The 24,489-nt window shown below is 44.9% G+C and overlaps 1 protein-coding gene across 2 annotated transcripts in view; it reads left to right on the plus strand.

Annotated features, from left to right (window-relative positions):
* The window catches only part of FLCN (folliculin), a 232,767-nt gene that overhangs the window by 169,601 nt on the left and 38,677 nt on the right, over positions 1 to 24,489 (plus strand). For both annotated transcript variants that reach the window (XM_086940860.1, XM_086940859.1), the window contains exon 11: positions 17,284 to 17,389. In XM_086940860.1, coding sequence (XP_086796986.1) covers positions 17,284 to 17,389 — 106 coding nt within the window. The remainder of the gene's footprint in view (positions 1 to 17,283; positions 17,390 to 24,489) is intronic.

Genomic DNA, 24,489 nt, shown 5'->3' on the forward strand with positions numbered 1-24,489 from the left:
CTACGCCTATCCACCAGTCCCAATTATGCAGTCAGTGTTAATGAAGATGAAACGCTCAAATGCACAATGTCACTCATTGCCCAAGAGTGTTGGCCACTCCGGTCTCCAATGCTTCTTCCCTTGTCCATGACACCTCACAGAAATCTGCAGGGCAGACCAAGCCTGTTGTTCAGGCTGCAAAGTAAATTACATCACCCGAACATGGCATTATTCAATTTGGCAGCACAGGTTCTCAGATCATGCAATTTATCTATCCAAATTTACTCCAGGAAGGTATGAACATCCTCTAAGAGGTACAGCAAGCTTTTACTAGAAAATTAAAGGTTTTCAAATGGAAAAGCTTTGTGGTTTGGTGCCTTGAAATTAATTACAATGACTGCTGTTGATAGGATGTAGACATTTTTAACATTCTTCACTTGACAAAGTCAAACTTTTGTTAGCTTCTATAAATGTTATCTTGTCTGCCATGAGAGCGCACAGATATGATGAGCCTGCACAAAGATCCATCTTCATAAATCCTGTGATGAGATGTTTTGGAGGGTCATAAAAAGATATTTTCTCTGAGACAGGTGGCTTCTTTCCTGGTGGCAACTTCATTTGGTCCTTTCTTCACTGTAGCACCTTATTTGGAGGCAGATTCCTTATTAGCTATTACATCAGACAGGAGATTTAGCAAGCTGCAAACTCTTTCTGCAATGGAACCTTACACAATATGTCAGACCAAAAAGTGGTATTAATGAGACGCCTGTCTTTCTTCTCTAAAGTTGTATACAACGTTCACATCAGCCAAACCGTTTCTCTTCCGGTTTTCTTTCGTAATCCCTTTTATCCAGCAGAGAAGTTCCTTCATTATCTTGATCTCAGAGGAGACTTTAGATTTTGTTTAGACAGGACCACAGTCTTACATAAACTAACCAGTTGTTTGTCAATTGTGGTCCTCTCTGTATTAGCATGGCTTGCCCCAAACAATTCTTTACAAGATGCATAGGCTTGGGTATTGCCTTTTTGTTATCATATTGACAACAGACCCCTTCCTGGTTTACTTAGAGCTGATCCTACTCAAGGAAAGGCGATTACTGCAGCCTAGTTGAGGAGTGGATGTGGCCTAACGGCTAGGGCGGTTGACCTCAAATCTGAGGAACCAAGTTCAAGTCGCGGGAACAACGCTCAACATCCTGTGATTCTGTGCAAATTACTTAATCTCCCCATGCCTAACAAAAATGCACGTTTCCTCATATAATGCAACTGGTGCTCATGTAAAGCGCTCTGATTCCTGATACCTTCAGGTCAAGTTTGCGCTATATAAAACAAAAATATAGCCCAACCGCAGAGCTATGTAAAGGCAGCCACCTGGAAGGCTATCCACACTTTCACTAAACCCTACTATTTAGTTGACTCAAGAGCTGACACTTTAGTTGGCTAAGATGCTCTGAAGAGTCTCTTCCAATAAGTTATGATTGTCTTCAAACCATAGAGTTGTCTTTTTTGCTGTTGATTATTAACAACCACATGTTGTGGGATAAGCTTGCTTTTTGATTCTGTGTTTGTGACTATCAGTGAAAATCCTATGATGCAGAAGGAAATGTAGCTTCCAGTCCTAGTAGTGTATCATGAGTACCTTCACTGAAGTAGTAAACAACCCTCTTTCTTTCCTGGTTGTGCATTGTTCCAACAGCAAATAAGACCTCTGTGAGTTATGAATTCCAACATCTTGTTTATAAAGAACTAAGGCTGTGAGTCAAACTATCAGTACAATGCATGCTGCAAGATGGGACCCACTGACTTCTCAAAACCTGTCAGAGCCCCTTGTTGTTCATGTTTCTGTCATAGAGAGTTTCGGTAAGTTCAATCTAACTCTTCAGCATAGTTTTGCTATATGCTGCAATATTACCTTTTTTGTATTGCATAAAACTAGTTATTACCCAAGTAATTTTCAGAAAAATCTTGACTGTTTGTTCAATGGAGGTTGGACTTGCAGTTTGAAAAAACGGCAGATTTAACCTCCAATTGAAGGCATTCATGGACCTAATTAGTGTTTAGCTATGCAATGGTTGATGTTTTTGTACCAAGGATATTGTGCTGCATAATTAAATACTTGTAAGGTTGTGAAAGCGAGACCTATTGGCTAGGCCAATGCTTGTTTTGTTTGAGAGTGAGAGAGTTAGTTAGGGATTGTGTGAGAGAGTTATTTAGTTATAGTGCAACAGTGAGTGAGTGATCTAGTTAGTTAGTGAGAGTGTTTGAGTGAGAGAGTTAGTTTGTTATTTAGTGAGAGTGAGAGAGTGAGTGAGGTAGTAAGAGAGAGTTTGTTAGTTTTTGAGAGAGAGTTAGTTAGGTAGTGAGAGAGAGCGTTTGTTAGTGAAAGATATTGTGTTAATTAGTTTATTATTACTTGAGAGTGAGAGCGTTAGTGATTTAGAATGAGAGAGTTAGTGAGAGGGAGAGAGTTAGTGAAGTAGTGTGAGTGAATATGTTACATTTTTTATTGGGGGGTATAAGTAATAGGAGGGTGAAGGTTAGTTTGTTAGTGAGATTGAGAGTTAGTTATTGAGAGAATTTGTGAGTGAGAGAGTTATTTATGCAGGTAGTGATTGAGTTAGTGATAGAGTTAGTTAGTTAGTGAGAGTGCGCGAGTGAGTTAGTGAGAGAGTTAGTTAGTTTTTGTGAGTGAGAGTGCTTGTTAGTTATTTAGTTTTTGAGAGTGAGATATGTTTTTAGTTTGTTAATTTGAGAGTTAGTGAAAGTGCGTGAGTTTGTTAGTGAGAGAGCTAGTTATTTTTTTTTGTTTTAGGGTAAGAGAGTTAGTTACTTAGTGAGAAAGTGAGTGAGTTAGCTGGTTAGTGAGTGAGATGGAGTGAGAGAATTAGTTAGTGAGAGTGAGAGAGTGAGTGGTAGTGAGAGAGAGTTTGTTAGTGTTTGATGGAGATTGAGTTAGTTAGTGAGTGAGAGAGTTGGTAAGTGAAAGAGATTTAGAAATGTAGTAACTTATTTATGGAGTTTGAGTGTTTGTGAGTTAGAATGAGAGAGATAGTGAAAGTGATAGTTATTGAATTAGTGTGAGTGATAGAGTAAGTGAGCGTGTTAGTGAGATAGTTTGAGTTAGTAAATTAGTGAGAGAGTTGTTTATTTATTTAGTGAAAATTAGATAGTTATTTAATTACTTAGGGCCCGATGTAGGTAATTCTAATTTACCACTTCTAAAATACCGAATCATACCGATTCAGTATTTAAGAAGTGGTAAATGAGAGGGGGGGAAATGTAGGTAATTCAGAATCGGTAAATACCGAATCGTTAAGAATCGGTATTTACCGATTCTGTGAATACCGAATCGGTAATGCCCATTGATTCCTATGGGCATTTAAGCCCATAGGAATCAATGGTCATTACCGAATCGGTATTTACCGATTCGGTAAATACCGATTTTTGCAATGGTGCAGGAGGTGTCACTTTGACACCCTCTAGCACCCCGAATTCAGGCATGTGTGACATGTGGCACACAGACATGCCCTAATGGCATGTCTGTCTGTCACATGGCACAGGTGTGCACGCACACATGTGCATGCACACCTGGATTCGGTATTTTACCACCCAATTGGATTGGGTGGTAAAATACCGATTCGGTAAGGCCTGTGGGACTCTGAAGAGTCCCACCTACATCTCCAATTTACCGAATCGGTAAAAATACTGATTCGGTATTTTACCGATTCTGTAACTTTACCGATTCGGTAAATTTACCGATTCGGTAAAATAGGGCACCTACATCAGGAATGACCATTTACCGGTCGGTAACTGCCGAAATCGGCCATTACCGGTCGGTAAATGGCCACCTACATCTGGCCCTTAGTTATTGAGACTTAGGCCTAGATGTAGGTAATTCTATTTTACCACTTCTTAAATACCGAATTTTACTGATTCGGTATTTAAGAAGTGGTAAAATAGAGGGGGGGGATGTAGGTATTACAGAATCGGTAAATACCGAATCGTTAAGATTCGGTATTTACCGATTCTGTAAATACCGATTCGGTAATGCCCATTGATTCCTATGGGCATTGAAGCCCATAGCAATCAATGGGCATTACCGAATCGGTATTTACCGATTCGGTAAATACTGATTCCAGCAAGGGTGCAGGGGGTGTCACTTTGACACCCTCTAGCACCCCAAATAGGCATGTATGCCATGTGGCACACAGACATGCCCTAAGGGCATGTCTGTGTGTCACATTGCACAGGTGTGCATGCACAGATGTGCATGCACACCTGAATTCGGTATTTTACCACACAATAGGATTGTGTGGTAAAATACCGACTCTTAAGGGCCTGTGGCACTCTTAGGAGTGTCACCTACATATGGATTTACCGATTCGGTATTTTACAGAATCAGTATATTTACTGAATCGGTTAAATTACCGATTCTTAAAATAACATGCCCCTACATCTGAAAACCCTAATACCGGTCGGAAACGGCCGAAATCGGCTGTTTCCGACCGGTATTAGGGCTCCTACATCTGGCCCCTAGTGAGTTATTGAGCGACAGTGAGAGAGATAGTTTGGCAGTTATTTGTTAGGATGAGAATGTAAATTATTATTTTGTGAGCTGTTTGAAGCAAAGAATGGAGGAAGCTCTGAGAGAGTGTGTATCTATGAACGTTTGGAGGGGCCAGTGTGCTGAGAGATGGCAGTGTGTGTTGGTTATTTTGAAATGTAGTTATTGGTGAACGTGAAATAGCCCTTTTAGTAATGAGCCACAGAAGGAAATATGTGGCAGTGTGTACTGTTAGTTAAATGTGGAAGTTGGCTAGAATCCGTTGTAATGCAAAAGTAGCCTGAAGTCTAAAAATCCCAAAGTGAATTTGAAAATTGTTTGTTGATGAATAACTGACCAAAATTTGTTAGGTAACTTTTTATTGTTATTTTTATTTGCTTACATTTTGTATTATAAAGTAAGTGATTCTGTAAAAAAAAAAGGTAGTTATGTCGTATATGTATGCATGTATTTTAAACATATTTATTCTGGTGCAATGTCCTTTTTTATTTTAATAATAACGCCATTGTAAAATATTATTTGCCTGGTTGATAATCAGGGCCTATGTATAAAAACATCTCAGAATTATGGCGACTGAAAATTATTTTGTGATTATATTCAACACTGACTTCGTGTTTAACATAAACATATGCGCTGGTCTGGTATTAAGTGGACTCTCCTGAAGAACTCTGTAAACAGAAATACTGCGATTTCTTAAAGTAGGAAGGTAAGCATCCCAAGAGACACAGAAGACTTAAAGAAATGTGACTGAGACGAAAGAAGATGATATATAAATGCCATTGCGTGTAAAAAAGAAAAATCATAAATAACCATGATCCCAATTCACGTCAGCGCTTCTGTGAATGCAAGAGGGGAAAGCATTCCGAGGCAACCGTTCGTATGCAAAAGAAGACATTTGCAGGTAATGCATGCAGCAGAACTGCTGACCAGGGCAAGAATGGATATCGCCTGCACAATAGACACACACTAAGCAAATTACAAATAACAATGGGTCAAAGATTCAGTCTTGAGGGAACATAGACAGTAAACAAGCATTTACAATGCAATGGTCTCAGCATTATTAAAGGTAGAGCTATTGGCATTGCTCATGACTTTTTTTTTAAAATCATAAATAAATGGCATTGTCATTTACATTGCCAATAGCTTAATCGTTAAATAAATGGCATTGTCATTTACAATGCCAATAGCTTAATCGCTCGCAAATGCATGACCTATTGCATTTACACCCACACAGAGCCACCCACACACACATACAGAGCCACCCACACAGAGCCGCCCACAGTCATTCACATAGAGCCACCTACACAGAGCCACCCTCACACAGACAGAGCCATCCACACATAGAGCCACCTACAAAAAAAGCTATCCACACACAGAGCCACGCACAAAAAAAGCTATCCACACAGAGCCACACACACACACACAGAGCCACACACACACAGAGCCACACTCACACACACACAGATCCAGACTCACACATACACAGAGCCCCACACACTCACACACACAGAGCCCCACACACACACATACAGAGCCCCCCACACATGCACACAGAGCCCCCCCCACACACACACACAGAGCCCCACACACACACACGCAGAGCCCCCCCACACACACACAGAGCTCAACACACACACACACACACACACAGAGCTCCACACACACAGAGCCCCCCCCCACACACACAGAGCCCCCCACACACACACACAGAGCCCCAAACACACACACACAGCCCCACACACACCCTGAGCCACACACACACCCAGAGCCACATACACACCCAGAGCCACATACACACTCAGAGCCACATACACACCCAGAGCCACACACACAGGAGAGCAAGCACAGCGAGGGGGCAGGAGAGCAAGCACAGCGAGGGGGCAGGAGAGCACGCACAGCGAGGGGGCAGGAGAGCAAGCACAGCCAGGGGGACAGGAGAATAAGCACAGCCAGGGGGCAGGAGAATAAGCACAGCGAGGGGGCAGGAGAATAAGCACAGCTTGTCTTAACACCACCACTGCAGTGTTTCAATTGTGTTCACGGAATGGCAGCAGACATGCTTTCCAAGACACCAACACTCAATACAGGGAGCACATTAACAATGTGTGTCGAGGCTGATTATTTAGTAATGTGGCTCCATAGACATTTTCTCCAAGGTAAGGAGACCATCAACTGATGCCTGGCTTGTCATCCTTTCTCCATCCTGCATGCAGCACATGAATGGGCTGATGCTAGGAATGCATGGCTGGACATCTCGGCCCCACTGTATGCAGCACACCATCAGATGGGTATGCTTGTGTAGATGGTGCTTCTAAACAATCTAGCATCACAAGTGCAGGGCTCAACATCTGCATTACACCTAAACAGCCCAATAACCCAGGCAGCTGGCTCCACATGCCTGTTCCAATGGATGGGCAGGTACAACACATATCTGATCAAATGTACGGAGCCCAGTGTGGTTACTTTTAGAAATATGAGTTTTAATACTAGGGATCGTGAGAACATCTCTGGGGTCCAGTGTGCTTCGCCAGACGCCCCATGTCAAATGCATGGCGCATGTTAGACTGGTTGGTGTGAGTGATGCTCGGTTAGGCACTCTTCCCTCACACCAACCAGTAAAACCCGGCTCAAATGCAGAACACAAGTCAACACAACAGTTTGAAGGGTGAGCGACCGCAAACAGCACAGCTCCGACCCAGTGAGCATATTCACGGAGGAATTCATTCCTCTAGATGGGATTTATAGGGTAGATCGTTGCATCCCATTGCACAAGTCATGTTATCCGGGTTACTGGCTGAAACCGGCCTAGCTTCCTGGGAGAAGAAAGCTTAGCATAGTTGCCTATGCGTGCAACCAAACCCCTGCCTAATGCATGCAACTGTTAGTGCTAACAAGCCCAAGCAAGCAGCAGCTGCAACTGCTGGTATTCAAAACAAACGGGCAATCAACCCGGCCCTATGGCTGGAAGGAGACGCGGACGTATGCATTCTTCCGAGCTAGGAATGCGGCGCTGCATGGCAGCCTCAGCGCAGGCTGTGCCAGCACATGCATACCGTCTTCAAAGACCGGAATGCAGCCGCTGCACATCTCCAACAGTTCAGCATGTTAGCAACACATGCATGCAGACTTCTGGAGTGAAATTTAACCCCTTCCATGCCCCAGTGCATGCGCCCCTCCAGGCAGGAAGTACCCCACACATGCGGCGCTGTCACAAAACAAACCCACCACTATTGATGCTTCTTTAAAACAACGTTCTGGCTCTGAAATGCTTCCCGGGGCAGGAGGAGGCATCGTACTACACCCACACCCCACATGTACCGCCGCCCCCACCTGACCCCCCGTCCCCCAAAACACCCTGCTGAATGTGGCACTCACTCGTTGGTAGAAGCCGCCGTCTCCTCTCTCACTTTTCTCTCACTGGGATCCGCTGGGGCAGAGCGTGGGAGGCCCCACCCGCCCGAAAAACCATTGTGGGGCAAAGAAAAATAATGCGAAAAAAACACAGCAGGCCAAGCCCCCCCTCCAGGGGAAACGGCAATCCCAATCCACAGGCTGCACGGCGTGCGGCGGCAGGGCCCCTCCTGCACTCTCTGCCGGCACCCCCTGCATCCAGAGCCCGGCTCTCTAGGGCGAGGAGGGGGCAAGGCTTGGACTGCCTCCGACTGCTGCACGGGGCTTCCAGCGCCGCATCTCTGCAGGCTCTGGGGAGGATTCATGCTCGGAGCGGAGATCCCAACAGAGCAGGGAGAGGCCCAAACCACAAGCCAAGCACACTGAGCCGGAGCAGGAGGAGGGACAGAGCAGACAGAGCCAGCCAGGCTGAGGGGGCGCGTCACCACTGGAAAGGGAGGGAGGGAGGCAGAGAGAGCGAGGGAGAGAGGAAGAGGGGAGGGGGAGAGGAAAGGGGAAGCGGGAGGAAGGGATGTGGAGCCGGCAGAGGAAAGAGCGCAGGGAGAGGAGGAGGCTGAGAGAGGAAAGGCGGAAGGAAGGAAACAGAGGCAGGATGACAAGAGGGGACGCTGAGATTACTAATGGTAGGAAAATACAGCAGCGGGACAACGGAGGGAGAGAGCAGGGGCAGGGAAACGGTCTGTCGCGTCAGGCGGTCAGGCAGAAATAGCGCGGCAAACATCCGAAAATTTTCGGATTCGGGGGCGTGTTCTTGGCTTCTGAGTGACGGATGACGTCACAGGTGGAAAGAACGCCAAAACACGCCCCCGAATCCGAAAGAGACTGGGCTTGATTGGAGTGATGCCCCTCTCCTCCAATGGCTGGCCTCCGTTTAGGAAGCCAGCCAATGGAGGAGAGATGGAGGAGAGGGAAACATCCTTTACAACGCAACTTTTACCACGCAGTGCCTTTACATCGCAAACCATTACAACGCATTGCGCTGGGGGGCGCTCTTGGATAGGGAATACATTTAATTTACTATCCAACACCTTCCCTACTATCCACGGGGACTGGAGTTGGAATAGTAAATTAAACTATTCACTATCCAGCACCCCTCAACACTATGCGTTGTAAAGGCATGCGTTGTAAAACTTGCGATGTAAAAGCATGCGTGGTAAAAGCATGCGTTGTAATGTTATACATCCGAGGAGAGAGGCGGGTTCAAGCCCCATATTCAAAAACATCAAATCTCCGACCGGAGACTGCGCAAGCGCAGCCTTTAGGTCCTCGACCTAAACAGATGTAAAGCCTAAAACCGCCAATCAGCGAGAGATTGCAGCAATAAAGCCAGCATGTAATTTACAAACTTACAATAGAATTCAGACGAGGTGCCATAATGATACGCCATGGTCACTGGTAAACGAAGGCTGATGAAATTTCAAGAAGCCACTGATATCAGACATGACCAGCACCAGCGTGGGGGCACTTCTCTGACTTCCCGTGCTTATGTGCGTATCACGCCGGCCCCTCGTATCTCTCACAGGGCTTGACAGGTGTTCACTTTGTACATTTTTCGTAGCTGCTCTGATGAATGACATTCAAATTGTGCAGCCATGTAAGGACGCCGGGCAGGATGAGGGGGGAAGGGGTGGGGCAGACAGACTAGTTCAATTATAGTGCCGGGATTGCCTTCTACATGACTGGAGTACGTTTGATCAATCACAGACAAGAGATGTGCCGTATACATTAGCCTGCAATGTATGCAACAAACGTAGGAATGAATATTGTTCTCCCTTGGGAGATAGTTTTTGTTGTCGCCATTTTTACTCATTTATACATGACGGTATTGCTAAAACAGTCCATTTTAATTATTGAATGAATGAATGCGCCATTTTACCACATGGCATTGTTCAAGCACTTTGACCAGAGTAGGTAATTGGAGACATCGGAAAACATTGCACATCAGATTCAGAGTTAATTTAGGGGCCTTTCATGTTTTTTGTGAAATTCAATGCGCCTTCATACCGTTTGTATGCCCATGCCATTTAGTTGTTTTCCACATCACATACAAGACAAAAAACACAATATGCGGTGCCCTGTTCTATTAACAGATTTCAGTATTCGAGAGTATAGAAGGAGGCCCTTTTAACAACTACAATTTGGTTTATTAAAAGTATGTTAAATGCAGGAGAAGTCTTCTCTCTTATAGACCCCAAGACAAGACGCAAATCATAGGAGTTGCAAATGAGACATTTTTTCAGACTCAAAATGCAATAAAAAAGTGGCAAAAAGTAAATTCATGCAGAAGTGCTATGGAGGTAAGTTGGAAACGGAAGAAAAGTACAAGCTAAGCTGATAAGAAGGGAAAATAAAAACAGCTGTTTTAAAGAATTTGTGCGTGTGCTAGCTTGCTCCTAGCGGGAGCAGCAACGCACGGCCATGCTAATAAAAACAAATGGTCGGCGCGCTGCTATCTCCCACAAAGTGGATACCACCACAAGCACGAGTGTGCTTGAAAAGGAGATGACCGATTTTTAAAATTCATCTCCTAGAGCAGCGCATGCGCACTGCCTAGGTGAGACCTAAAAAGGAGTAATCCAGGGTCCCCGCAAGCAGGCATTATTATTCTGCTTTATAACTTCGGTGAAGATGCCCACGGTGTTGAACTCGGATTACAAGTAATTAACAATTCCTTGCTTAGTGTGGTAGCAAGCTTCCTACAGGTATGCAGATGTTACAAAAGGAGAAGTACTAATTAAATCTGTAGAAGAGCTTCAGCATGTGTTTGACAAGATTGTTATTGTTATTGTTATTGTTATAGTGGATTTGTATAGCGCCGGGTCACCTACAGGTCTCAGGGCGCTTTGACCATAGAACATAACATCCGGGATATCGAAAAGGCGGAGTACTTAGGCTGAGCTGAGTGCTGTTCTGAACAAGTTTGTTTTCAAGGCTTTCCTGAAACGGAGTAGATTTCCCTCCTTTCGGAGTGTCTCAGGCAGGGCGTTCCAGAGGTTCGGTAGTAAAACCGAAAAGGATCTCCCTCCCATTGTGGCCAGTTTAAAACGAGGACATACAAGGAGATTGGCATCAGCGGACCTGAGATTTTTTTCCGGTCTATATATCTCGATCCGCTCCTTGATATAGGTCGGGGCCTTCCCATAGATGGCTTTGTGGGCTATACAAAGGCTTTTAAAAACGGACCTCTGTCCAATTGGCAGCCAATGTAGACTTTTTAGTAGTGGAGAGGCATGCGTTCTCCGCGGAAGGTTAAAAATAAGTCTTGCGGCGTCATTTAGGACTACCTGAAGTCTGTTTGTCAGCATTTTTGGCAGGCCTAAGTAGAGCGCATTGCCATAGTCAAGTCTAGATACTATGGTGGCTGAGACCACAGTGCGTAGTATCGACTGGGAGAGGAGAGGGACTAGTTTGCGCAACTGTCTTAGAAGACCTGTACAGGTGCCAACCACGGTGGAAACCTGGTTGGTCATTGAGAGGGCACTGTCCAATTTAATACCCAGACTTTTTACCGTGGCTGCTGGCTGTGGGGTTGGGCCCAGCTCCTGGGGCCAGTACACATCACTCCAGGAGGAACACTTGGATGGTACTACCAGCACCTCTGTCTTTTCGGGGTTAATTTTAAGCTGGTTGGTGGACATCCAGTGGACCGTGTATCTAAGTATGTCCTGAGCGTGTGACTGGGCTTGTGCTGTGTCATCTATGCCCAGCAGCAACTGTGTGTCGTCGGCATAGTTGAACACCCGGCAGCCCATCCCCGCTAGTGTATGAATCGGGGGCTGTAGATATATGTTAAACAGGAGTGGGGATAGAGCTGAACCCTGGGGGACGCCGCAAGTCAGACTTCCCACTCCTGATACATTATCTCCCATCTGGATTCTCTGGGTTCTCCCAGATAGAAATGATTCCAGCCACCGAAGGGCTAAATCCTGAATCCCAAACCCAGCCAGCCTATTCAACAGAATGGAATGGCTGACAGTATCGAACGCCGCTGATAGGTCTAACAAAATCATTGATGCACAGTATTATATACGTTGGTACCACAGGGCTATACAATACATTCTTCACCAACTGATAAAAAGTGATTGAAGGATCGCATCATCTGGTGTAGACAAGTATAGGTGTGCTTTACTAAACACTAGTTGGTAGGAATTGGCGTGTATTTTTATTTTCCTGTTAAAGGAGTGTTGAAAAGATAGGTACTTGAATTGTTCCCTTTTAACTCCTTCATTAACAATCTAGAACTCTTGTGTGAATGGATAAACACCGATATCTGATTACATAATTGAGATTTCTTTTTTGTTCCTTGATGTTAACCCACATGTCTGTGACAACTGACAACAGTATCTCAGTATTGTGCAAGACCTTCCAATGGTACTGTCTGGGTGAATAACTAACTCTTAATGCCTAGCTTATTGACCTGTATTTTTGAGTGCACAATAAATCTTATGAACATTAAAAAAAGTAATATGTAGGGAAGATAATTGTCAATTAAACTGTTTAAACAAAATATATATTAAGAAACAGCACAACTGATTTACATATGCTTAGCTTTTTGGGATTCATAAAATATGTTTCCATAGCTTCCTGGTTATAGTTAGCCCTAGCTAACCATAACTAGGTGTGTTTTTAGACATCTACTTCACAAAGCCTTCATACTTTACAAAAAAATGTGAGTGTTCAAAAGCACAGAAATGGCGCAGACTATTATACACCATCTACCCATGATTTCTACGGTAGGGAAGAAATTCAGTCTTAGCTACATTAACATCTTGTCTTTAAACATTGCCAAAACTGCACTAATTTCTTTGGTACCGAAAAGAAATCTGATAAGGAAATGTTGCCTTAAAGCTAAATAAACTGTTAGAGAACAAAATGATTACTGTTATCTTACTGTTAGGTTCACTAGCAACGAAAGCTGGATGGCACAGTTGGAAAATAATGGGACACCTTTAAAATAATGTAATGCTGCACTTGTAAGGTTTGTTAAAGGTTTTAGAGGTCAGTCATTGCAAGCTATATTATCAGTATATGGAACTCACGCATTCATGACAGTGATGTATGGTCTTGAACTCTGGGGAAATGGAAATTGCACGTCTCTTATGCCCTACACAGTAATATATTTGAGTCCAAATAGTATTCTTCTGTGCCAGTTCTATTAGTGATAAAGTACAATTGTATCGCACATTGGAGAATGCCCTGTGTAAGTGGTGTGCAACTGTTCAAGTTCAGGAATTTATATAGCGCACTACTCACCCAGAGGGTCTCAAGGCGCCTAGGTAGGGGGTTCATTATTTATCGAATAGCCAGGTTTTAAGTTCTTTTCTGAAGGATATGTGGTTCTGAGTAAGGCGGAGGTGAGTGGGGAGTGAATTCCAAGTTTTGGCTGCCAAGTAGGAGAAGGATCTTCCTCCCATGGTGGATCTTTGGATGCGCGGAACTGCGGCGAGGGCTTGATTGGAGGATCTTAGTTGGCGGGTGGGTGTGTAGAAGGACAGTCGAGTGTTGAGGCATTCGGGCCCTATTTTGTAGAGGGCCTTGTGTGCGTGGGTGAGGAGACGGAACGTTATTCTCTTGTTGACGGGAAGCCAGTGGAGGTCTTTCAAGTGACCGGTAATGTGATCTTGGCGAGGGATGTCCAATATGAGTCTCGCTGATGCGTTTTTGATGCGTTGGAGTTTTTTCTGTAGTTTGGCTGTGATTCCGGCGTAGAGGGTGTTTCCATAGTCCAGTCGACTCGTGACCAGTGCGTGGGTGACAGTCTTTCTTGTCTCGGAGGGGATCCAACAGAAGATTTTTTTGAGCATGCGCAGTATGTTGAAGCAGGAGGATGAGACTGCGTTGACTTGTCTGGTCATCGAAAGTGAGGAGTCCAGAATGAAGCCGAGGTTACGTGCGTGGTCTGTGGGTATGGGTGCTGTGCCCAGAGCCGAGGGCCACCATGAGTCATCCCAGGCAGAGGGGGATGATCCTAGGATGAGGACCTCCGTTTTGTCTGAATTATGTTTTAGGCGGCTGTTTTTCATCCATTCGGCTACTTCTTTCATGCCTTCCTGAAGATTGGTTTTGGCGGTGTTAGGGTCTTTGGTGAGGGAGAGGATCAGCTGGGTGTCGTCGGCGTAGGAGATGATGTTAACGTTATGTTGACGCGCGATGGATGCAAGTGGACTCATGTAAACGTTGAAGAGGGTGGGACTGAGTGAAGATCCTTGTGGTACTCCGCAGATGACTTCGGTGGCCTCTGATTTGAATGGGGGAAGTCGGACTCTTTGGGTTCTCCTGGCGAGGAATGAGATGATCCAGTCAAGGGCTTTTCCTTGTAAGCCGATGTTGCTGAGGCGTTGTATGAGGGTGCTATGGCAAACTGTGTCGAAGGCGGCGGAGAGGTCAAGTAGGATGAGGGCCACTGTTTCTCCGTTGTCCAGTAGTGTTCGGATGTCGTCTGTTGCTGCAATGAGGGCGGTTTCGGTGCTGTGTTTGGCTCGAAAGCCGGACTGTGATGGGTCGAGGGAGTTGTTGGATTCAAGGAAGGCGGCGAGCTGGCTATTGACGGCTTTCTCAATGACTTTCGCAGGGAATGGGAGGAGGGAAATGGGGCGGTAGTTCTTAAGTTCAGAGGGGTCTGCTGTGAGTTTTTTCAGGAGGGCGCTGAGTTCGGCGTGTTTCCAGCTTTCTGGGAAGGTAGCGGAGTTGAAGGAGCAGTTGATGACATCACGGAGGTGGGGTGCGATGATGGAGTCTGCTTTTTTGAAGATGTGGTGGGGACAGGGGTCGGTTAGCGAGCCAGAATGGATGGAGTTCATTAGGCGGATGGTGTCTTCGGTGGTGATTGGGTTCCAGGCGTTGAGGTTGTTGGAAGGCGGTATAGGTTTGGAGGTGGGTGGAGAGGGTTGTTCTTTGGAAATGCTCTCGAAGCTGTTATGTATGTCGGCAATTTTGTTGTAGAAGAAGGAGGGTAACGAGTCGCAGAGGTCTTGGGAGGGAGTAATGTCGTTTGAGGCTGCGGTGGGGTTGGTGAATTCTTTGACGATGTTGAATAGTTCCTTGCTGTTATGGGCGTTGTTGTCGAGTCGATCCGTGAGTGCAGATTTCTTGGTGGAACGGATCAGTTGGTGGTGTTTGCGGGTGGCGTTCTTGAAGGTGGCCAGGTTATCAGTGGTTGGGTTTTTTCTCCATGTTTTTTCGAGAGTACGACATAGTTTCTTGGATTTCTTAAGGTCGTTGTTGAACCAGGGGGCCGTTTTGCTACCCTGTTTGGTTTGGTGGTTTTTCAAGGGTGCTAATTCTTCAACGCTGTAAGTGATCCATTGTTTGAGTTTGGTGGCAGCTTGGTTTGGGTCCGAGGAGAGGGCGGGAGGGTTTAGGTTGAGCGATGTGAGGAGTTGGTCGGTGGTGATTTTTTTTCCAGTTTCTTCGGGGAATAGGTTGCGGGGGGTAGTGGGTCGGGGTAGTTTTGTAACTGAAATGAACACAGCTATGGTCCGTCCAATGGAGAGCTGTGGTACGATCGAAGGAGATGTGTTTGCTGGAGGTGAAGATTGGGTCGAGCGTATGTCCGGCTATATGGGTGGGGGTGTCAACAAGTTGTTTGAGTCCGAGATTGGCCATGTTGTCCAGAAGGGTGGTGGTGTTGTTGTCGTTTTTATTTTCCAGGTGGAAGTTGAGGTCTCCCAGTAGAATGTAGTTCTCGGAGGCGAGGGCGTGTGGGCTGATGAAGTCAGTGATGTCTTCGCTAAATTGTTTACGGGTTCCTGGAGGCCTGTAGATGACGGTGCCTCTAAGTGTGGTCCTGGGGTCGGTGTGGATCTGGAAGTGGAGGTGTTCGGCGGTTGCAAGGTTATCGTCGGAGCTGGTCGTGATTCTGATGGTGTTCTTATGGACGATGGCAATGCCTCCTCCTGTTTGGTTGGCGCGGTCTTTTCTGATGATCTTGTAAGTGTCTGGGATGGCTATGGCGATGTCGGGAGTTGATGATGTGTTCATCCAGGTTTCTGTAAGGAAGGCGACGTCCGGAGAAGCAGTGTCGAGTAGGTCCCAGAGTTCTGTGGCGTGTCTGTGGACCGATCGGGTGTTCAGCAGGATGCACTTCAGGTGGTTAGAGTCGGAGCTGTGTTTGGGGTTAGTGGATTTGGTGTGAGTCTTGATGCTGGTAAACTTGCAGGAGTGGCAGGCGAAGGGACCGTGGGTGCGTCCTGGGGCAGCTACGTAGCATTGAGGTATGCATCCGGGGTTAAGGGCAAGGAGAGTAGCGGCGTCATACGTTAAGCGAGTGGGGTGGGAGTAGCGAGGACCAGGGGGGCTGGCGCTGGGCGCGGTCCAAGCGCGGACGGGCGTAGACGGGCTTACCTTTGGCGCACCTTCGGCGCGCAAGGGGCGCGACCGCTGCGCGTGAATGCTGCGCGCGGAGGCATCTGTCATATGAGGATGGGGGGGGGGAGGGGCAAGGGAGGGGCAGCTGGGAGGCGGGTGCGTGGGGGGAGCCGGGCTGGGATCAAGGCACAACAACAATAAACAATAATGGCAGCAAGTCAAAAGGCGAAACAGGGCGAGATTGGGGGCACAGCCTTAAAAAAACGCTAGCAAATGTCCAGAGGTACCAGCCCAGTAAATAAATTAAATAATTCAGGCAAAGCGGGCAGAGCACAATTGTGTAATGAATGCGCAGCCGTCTAGCGGTAAAAGCGCTACTAAAATGCTAAACGAGTGTTCAGGCAATACTGAACAGTGAGCAGTGCGCAGCTAATTAATATGAAGGCACAAAGCGGTTAGGCAGAAGCGCTACGATACCACTGGTCTGGCAGGGAGCAGCGTGAGGGAGCGACCGCTTCTGTGGAGGCAGGACGATCACTGTGAATCTGGATGGCAGTATACTTTAGCAGATTATCTGTGTTTAAAAAAAAAACTAAAATGTCTTGTTTAAACAAGATTGGCTTAAATCGTATTGTTTGCCAAAAGAGTTCTGTGTGCTAAAATAATTCAGAATTATAACTAAAGTTTCTTTTTAGGTTTCTCAATACTAGTAGGATTTCACAAAGTGGGTTGTACACTGACCTAGGGAAAATTGTAACCGCTTACCTTTTTGTCTATGGTGGTTATCACTTAATTGTTGGGGGATCAAAAGAGCCAAACCATAATGAAATATATCACTGTTTTTTAAATCTTTCACCTCATTAAAATAGGTGTTAGGCATATATTGTACAGGCAGGAGATTGAGCAGATGTGTAAGTTTAGAGCTCCATACAACCCTTGGTGATAATGTGTCGATTTGTTTCATCATTAGCAGTGCCTTTCTAACATGCTACTACTTTTCTTTACTTTGTTTTGTCTTCCAGTTGGGCCGACCATCCTAAATAAAATTGAAGCTGCTCTCCGGAATGAGAACCTAGCAGTAGAGGTTGTGGATCAGTGCTTAGTCTGCCTCAAAGAAGAGTGGATGAAGTAAGAGATTCCTCTGTAGTATACTTTTGACTTATTTGTTCCAAACCTGCAACAGTTTCAACCTGTGGGTGAAGCGCCCTATAATGCACAGCTCTTCTTCAGGCTTGTATGGGATTGAAGCATATGATTGTTATCTACTCTGCTGTAAATATGATACATCTGCGGTCGTTCTTTGATTTGCAGATAGTTTCAGAGCTGAACCATAATCTTTTGTCTTTGCTGAAAGGGAGTAATCACAAAATGTGGGCCCGATGGTTCACTAGAATAATGCATTCTTTGCAGGGACCTGTGTTTAATCTCATGGTCACAGGTTCATATCACCACTTAGCCCTTCATCCTGCTGAGGTCGCTAAAATTTGTACAAATTAGTCCTATTGAGATGGATAATAAACATTGGTTATTCAGCACCAAGATACCCTTCTCTGTAAACATGCAGATTATAAATAAACATTATGTTATTAAAGTCTTCCATAATGCCGTTTATCAACCTGTCTGCCACACTGAATGAAACTGGTTATTTGTTTGTTCTGGAATTTATTCATCCTATAGGGTCCTATAAGGGCAGTCTGAGAATTTAACCTTAATTGTTTATGCCAAAAGCAAATCTACTGAAGTAAAATAAAAAAGATAGTGTCTTCTTTTCAAAGCACAAATTGTCCTAAAAAGAGACCCTAAAGGCTTCACTGTAAATCAAATTTCGAAGAATGTTGTTACTTGTAGGGTGTAGGGGAAATGTACCTACCAATATGTACCATCAACATCAGTTACTCTTGTGATGCATTAATTCCACAAATGGAATTTAAATTTGAGGTACAACTCTTAAATTTTCATAAATCCCACAAATTACAGTACATTGCTTTAATATAATAATAATTAAATCATAATAATTATATTCTTAAAATCATAATAGTTCCATTTATTGTTGACAAACTAAGTGTGATGTTGTAATCTCCACAATTAGTGTCAGGTCTCACAGTAAGTGGTCTTTCAAATCAGCAGTTAGTAGAATTTCTCACAACAGACTTTAAAAACATCTGACAGGTGCTTCACGAGTTACCTCACTTGTTACCATGTTTATCTTGTATCCAACGACCTTTACACTTAGTGATGGTGACCAAGAACATCTGAATTCACTTGTGCTTATACTATTTTTGCTAAATTCTTAATATTATTTTCAGGGAGAAACAAAGTTGATTCGCTTAGGTCAAGTATCAAAGACTTATCCTTAATCGAAGCAATGATCAGGTCTCCCTAAATTGTTATACCCATTTGTCAGTATACCAATACCCTTAACTCAAGCCTTTTTTAAATTGCTGCGGACCATCATGATTACTCCGGTCTGGCGGCCAACCCGAGTGAGCTGGGAGCTGTTGACACGTCCGTTGTCGAAGGGAGGGCTAGGAGCTGCTGATTTTGAGCTGTATGCGCTGAGTACACAGCGCAATTTCTTCACTTTTGGATACATCCCATCCTGTTTCAGCCGCACATGGCCACTGAGAAGGACATGGCCGACCCCACCCCATTGCTAGTGGCTGTCTATAAACCGTACCACAGAACGGACAACAAAATAAATACAGTTGATATCCTGTGCTGGGCTTGGGATGGCCTACGAAGACGAACAGATACTCCCCTGCAGTTTGCTCCCTCCTCACCTCTTGCACTCCACCCACACTTCCCTTTCCTACATGACATGGGAGCCATCACACATGCCCGTAAAATGGGCATCTCTACATCAAATCCAAAAGGCATATTTCTAGATCAGCCCACGAGTCATGATGATACACAGGTACCGATTCTGGAATTACTCCTATATTATCAATTTCGAGCCCCCTGTAAAACAATGCACCCTACATTTCCAATTTCTCCAACCATCATAAATCAATTAGAACATCTATTATTCACACCGTCCTCTTATAAACTGATTACTAGGCTCGACACTTATACGCAAAATAATAATCCATGGGTTTCCCCAAAGGCTCTAGGGAAAAAAAGAAGAAAAAAAAAGTAATGATTTAGGGGCATATGTATGAAGCCCATTTACCGTTCCCAAATCGGCTGATTCTCAGAATTAGCCCATTTGCGAACGGCAAAAAGCCTTTTTGGTATGTATCACCCCAAAAGGCCATTGCAAAATAGGGAATCGCAAAATTTGCGATTTCTTAAATGCGATGTAAAAAGCACCGAAGTTGTGCGATTTCTCCTTAAGAAGTGACAAATTAAGTTGATGGTAATTTGTGATTTCTTTGAAAAATTCACTTTTTTCAATTTTCAAAGTGCCATGTGGCGCACATATATGCCCTTAGGGCATGTATGTGTGCCACATGTGCACACATGCACTTCTTAGGGGTGAAACAGGGTGTCCTTTTGACACTCTGGCACCCTTGAAATTGCATTCTCAATTTGCGAACCTCTAATTGAGAATCGCAATTGAGAATGTCTTCCCATTCATTCCTATGAGCCAGAGGCCCAAAGGAATTCCTTAATTGCGAATCGCAATTTGCGATTCGCAATTAAGGAATATGTAGGATTCGCAAAATTATTTGCAAATCCTACATATATAGCGTTTTGCGATTCTCAAATAGCGATTTTCTAAAAATCGCTATTTGAGAATCGCAAATGTATCCTTTGATACATATGCCCCTAGGTCAGCTTAATGAATCAAGAGCTGCAACTTCTCAATTCTTGAACAATGATTAGAACAATTATGATTATTCAAATTTCCACTAAGTGGTTCATGCTCCTGCCTGCATTTTATAGAGTTTTCTTTAATTTCACAATGTGGTGTCACTAAATTGGACAAAAAGAGGACTCTGCATGCAACTGGGACAAGCAGGAAATTAGAATGCAAATATAATGTACTTACAATATGTCCCTGAAAGCCTGTGAGAATATTTCATATAGTGTTAAACTGTGCTGGTGGTTGCCTAATGGCAGAAAACAGAGTGTGTTGGTAAATGGAATTGACCCTCCGGGGACAGAATGAACAGTGAGTGCCCCAATGATCAATCCAAGGCTAAATCTGTGCAGTCCCTTTGTTACTGTGTTGTAGTAGAAGAGGGGTAGAAAACAATGAAAGAACCTTTGAAAATTGAAATAGATCTACCAAAGGAAATGATAGCCCAGAGAGAACTAAAAATGGAAAATCATGTGGTGGTGGATGAAGGATTGGAAAGTGGGAAGTTTCCAATCTTTATTACCTCTAACGAGTTGTCAAACCATGTGTCAAACCATGAGCCAAGCAGTGAGGACTGCTTGGAAAATGGTATAGCGGCTAAAGGAAGAGTGTCTCATTAGTACATCACAAATAGAAGCAAGAGCCTTTGTGAACCATGTTCATGTTTGCTAGCTATAGCTATTGACTTTTAGGTCACTCATAGCTTTTGTCTATCTGAAGTATTTTTATCATCAAGAGCAATTTCTTTTTGTCAAAATGTGTTTATTGAAACATTTGTCACATATAACAAACAGTGCATCAAAATATAGCTCACAATGCCTTTCAAGTATTTTGACGGGAACAGGTACCAATCTGTAGGTAGCTAACGTAAAGAGCACAGGTTCTAATTGCCTTGGTAGGTCTGTCCCTCAATGTTTGCAGAAAATGCTGTATTATAACGAAAAAACGAAAATAGGCCCAATCGTTCTCGGGAGCTACAGGGCCCAACCCTCCACATAGCTTCAATATGTACGAATACTTTCGAGAAATAAACATTAAGCATCCAATGCAGATCTATTGGATGCCTTCTACAGTCATTGCCTAAATTGAAGCAGAGCATGTAACAAAGATCATCCATGCACAGAAATATAAGATGTAAGGAGAGAAAAGAGAAGCAAGTAAACAGACAAAGGAAAAGAAAAGAAAAAGAGGCGGGGGCAAAAAGAAAAAGAAACAATCCAACTACGGTGATAACTAGGGAAATGAGCGATGCCCACTTTCTGGCTGCAGGGGGTGGAGGAGGGTAAACCATAATGAAAGCATCCCACGACCAGCGCCAGATGCTATCCTCGTTGTGACCATCATATCAATGGTGTTGTTTCACAAAGGGAGCTTCAGATTAGGAAGAGGTGTAACGCCCTCAACCTAGGACTGCAGGCAAAGAGGGGAAGACCCTCTGAGAGGTAACTAACCAGGGGTGACCAGATATAGTTGAATCCCCTCCTCAATTCTTCTGTGATGTCAGTTAATCGCTCCATTGCCAACGCCTTCCATAGTGAGAGCGAGGGGGCCTCGGGTCTCTTCCATGCCCTCGCAATAGCCATCTTCGCGGCTCCCAGGCAAACCCACAAAATGGATCTGTCAGCATGTGTTTGGTATTTGAGTAGGGGATCACGCAAACCAAGCAGTATGTGTTCCATGGACTCTCCTATTGGATAAGCTAGCATGAGCTTAATCTGGGAAAGAATCTCCTTCCAGAAGATTTGGAAGACCGGGCAGTCCCACCATATATGTTTAAAGTCTCCCAATAGACCGCAACCTCACCAACAACGGTCAGCGGTACCTGGGAAGATAGAGTGTAATTTGTGGGGGTGAAGGTACCAACCATAAAGTGTTTTATAATGGGCTTCCTTGAGATACATTGATTTATTACATTTCGCTATATCTTTATATAAGGATTCCCATTGCTTGTCTGAGTGTGGCGTTGGTAGCATGTCTCCCCAAAATACTCTGTGGCGTTGTGGACGTTGTGGTGAGAGTGTACGTAGAAGGGTATACGGAAAGGAAATACACCCTTTGCCCATCTGGAAAAATTTCTTGATTGGAAGGAAGTCTCTAGTGGCAGCTTGGCGAATCTGTGGTTGTTGGACCCAATGAAGTACTTGAGTATAGTGGAAACGCTCAGTGACTGGTAGGTGGAAGCGATTCATACAATCGTGGAGGGAGCGTATTTTATAGCCTTGGAAGAGGTCCGAGATCATCCAGCATCCCCCCATCCTCCATAAATCAAAAGGGCCCCTGGTGAAGAGCTGAGGGGGAAGTTCTTAGAAAAATATATGGGAGTGTAAGGAGACGGAAATGTAGTCAGTGGAAGCGTTTGGGTTACTGCATCCCACACTTGGAGGGTGGTAGAGGTAGGTTCACTTAAGTAAGCATTAAGAGGCCTATCTTATGTCGCCATGGCAAGTCCCAGATCGTTCTACCCGTAACCTGTCTGTCGATATGGAGCCATAACAGATTCGCCCAGTGACCATTCGCTCAGTACCCGTAATTGAGCCACCCTGTAGTAGGTTAAAAAATCTGGGAGGGCCAAGCCTCCCTTCAAACGTGGTCTCGTTAAAAGTGGCATCTCATTCACGTTTTATCCAGCAGCATTCAGCTCAGCTTCTTTCTTACTTTAAATGCTCATTCTTTTCCCTCTTTCTGCTCCTCTTTCTTGTCCTTTGGTTTATGGTTTCTCCTTCCCTTCCCTTCCTATATTTTTAATGATCTCTTTTTTAAATGTTCTTTTCCTTTTTTGTTTTTATGAGATTACTGCTTTAAAGTATCCTCCCGTTTCTCCTCTTTAATGCCCCTTTACCATCTTTTCTCTAATTTCCCTTTTCACTCCTATTTTCTCTCGCATTCATGGGGTGGGTGCTGAGCGGAGTCTTCAGAGAGCAGCTATTGTTTTCAGATCGTAAAGATCTTTGTAGCAGAGGACATAACGCGCTGGAGATCGGACACAGATTTTCAATGAGGCACTCACATGCACGCCCCCCACACACACACTCACTCACATGCACGCCTCCAACACACACTCACTCACATGCTCAAACACTGCAGCAAATGAAAGATCCTGCAGAGAGACACACATAAACACCAGCCTTAAAAGACAGACATAACCACTATGACACACACGTCCAGCAGGGACTCCCTGCACAGACATACAACCTTCTGAAACGACACGCCAATAAAGCAGACATTATCACACACCCTCCTACACACAACCTTCAAAGATAGAGAGACACGCCCTATGGGCATATTTACACCAACTCCTGTGTTGCACGTACACACACACCCTGCACAGACATACAACTTCCTGAAGTGACACACCGATAAAGCGGACCTTGCTACACACCCTCCTCCACACAACCTTCAAAGATCGAGACACACATCATTATGGACGTATTTACACCAACTCCTGTGCTGTACACAACACACACACCCAGCGGATGCAGACTCGACGCTGTGGGGGTGCACAACCTGCAGGCAAACAGGGCCAGACTTCCACTCCATGAGCCTCAGAGGCCAGAACGATAGAGGCTGCTGCCTGAATCAGTCACTGAATGAACGAGAAGAGAGGACTGGCAAGAAGAGCATGGGGTGGTGAAACTTCTTCCAAGGGAATGAGATGCAGACTGAGAGCTGGGGCAGAGGCAGCCACCATGGGAGAGATGGCAGAGTGCAGTGGAGATCGGGGCTAGCCGGGCAGAGAGCGAATAGCTCTGCATGCAGGGAGGGGTTTAGATGTTAATGCTTGAATGAAACCCGACATGAACTGTTAAGAGAGGACGCCCATAAGCAATACAAGAATGTAAGTGGAAGATATCAAAGGGCCGGCCACTCACTTCATTTTCCCCAACAACACTAGAAGCTAAAAAAAAAAAAGGTTTATGAAAAGCCTCGGGAAATGAACAAAATATGGAGAGAAGAGCGAGTGCTGCAGTGGTAATCTGTTTTATTTGGAACAAGAAAGTGGGAGGCTTGGGCACATGTGGGCCCAGCATGGAAGGGTGGCACCTGCACAAAGTCAGGCACTCTCAACCCCCTATAGTAACACAAATAGTCCCTGCAAACAGACACAAGTGGCTCAGAGGCATGCCCACTCTCTCCACTGGACCCATAACCCCAGCACCCAGTTCCTAGCCAAGACAAAAGGATAACAAGCCAAGCACTCCCTGTAAGCAATGGACAGTTCACCATGTCAGTCTTACAGAGTTAGCAGTTGTAACCGGTTAGAAGGAAGCATGCATCCAAGCCCATGCTGGGTGAGCCAAGAGCAAAGGCCAGTGGCATGAGGGGGATGGATGAGAACGCCAGGGGAATAAAGGAGCACAAAAGAAACCCTTAAGGTATTTGATTGGATGGAGCCAGCCCACTGGAAGGTGCCTAGTTTAAACGAAAG

Source organism: Lissotriton vulgaris, chromosome 10 (genome assembly GCF_964263255.1).
Source record: "Lissotriton vulgaris chromosome 10, aLisVul1.2, whole genome shotgun sequence".
Lineage (NCBI taxonomy): Eukaryota > Metazoa > Chordata > Amphibia > Caudata > Salamandridae > Lissotriton > Lissotriton vulgaris.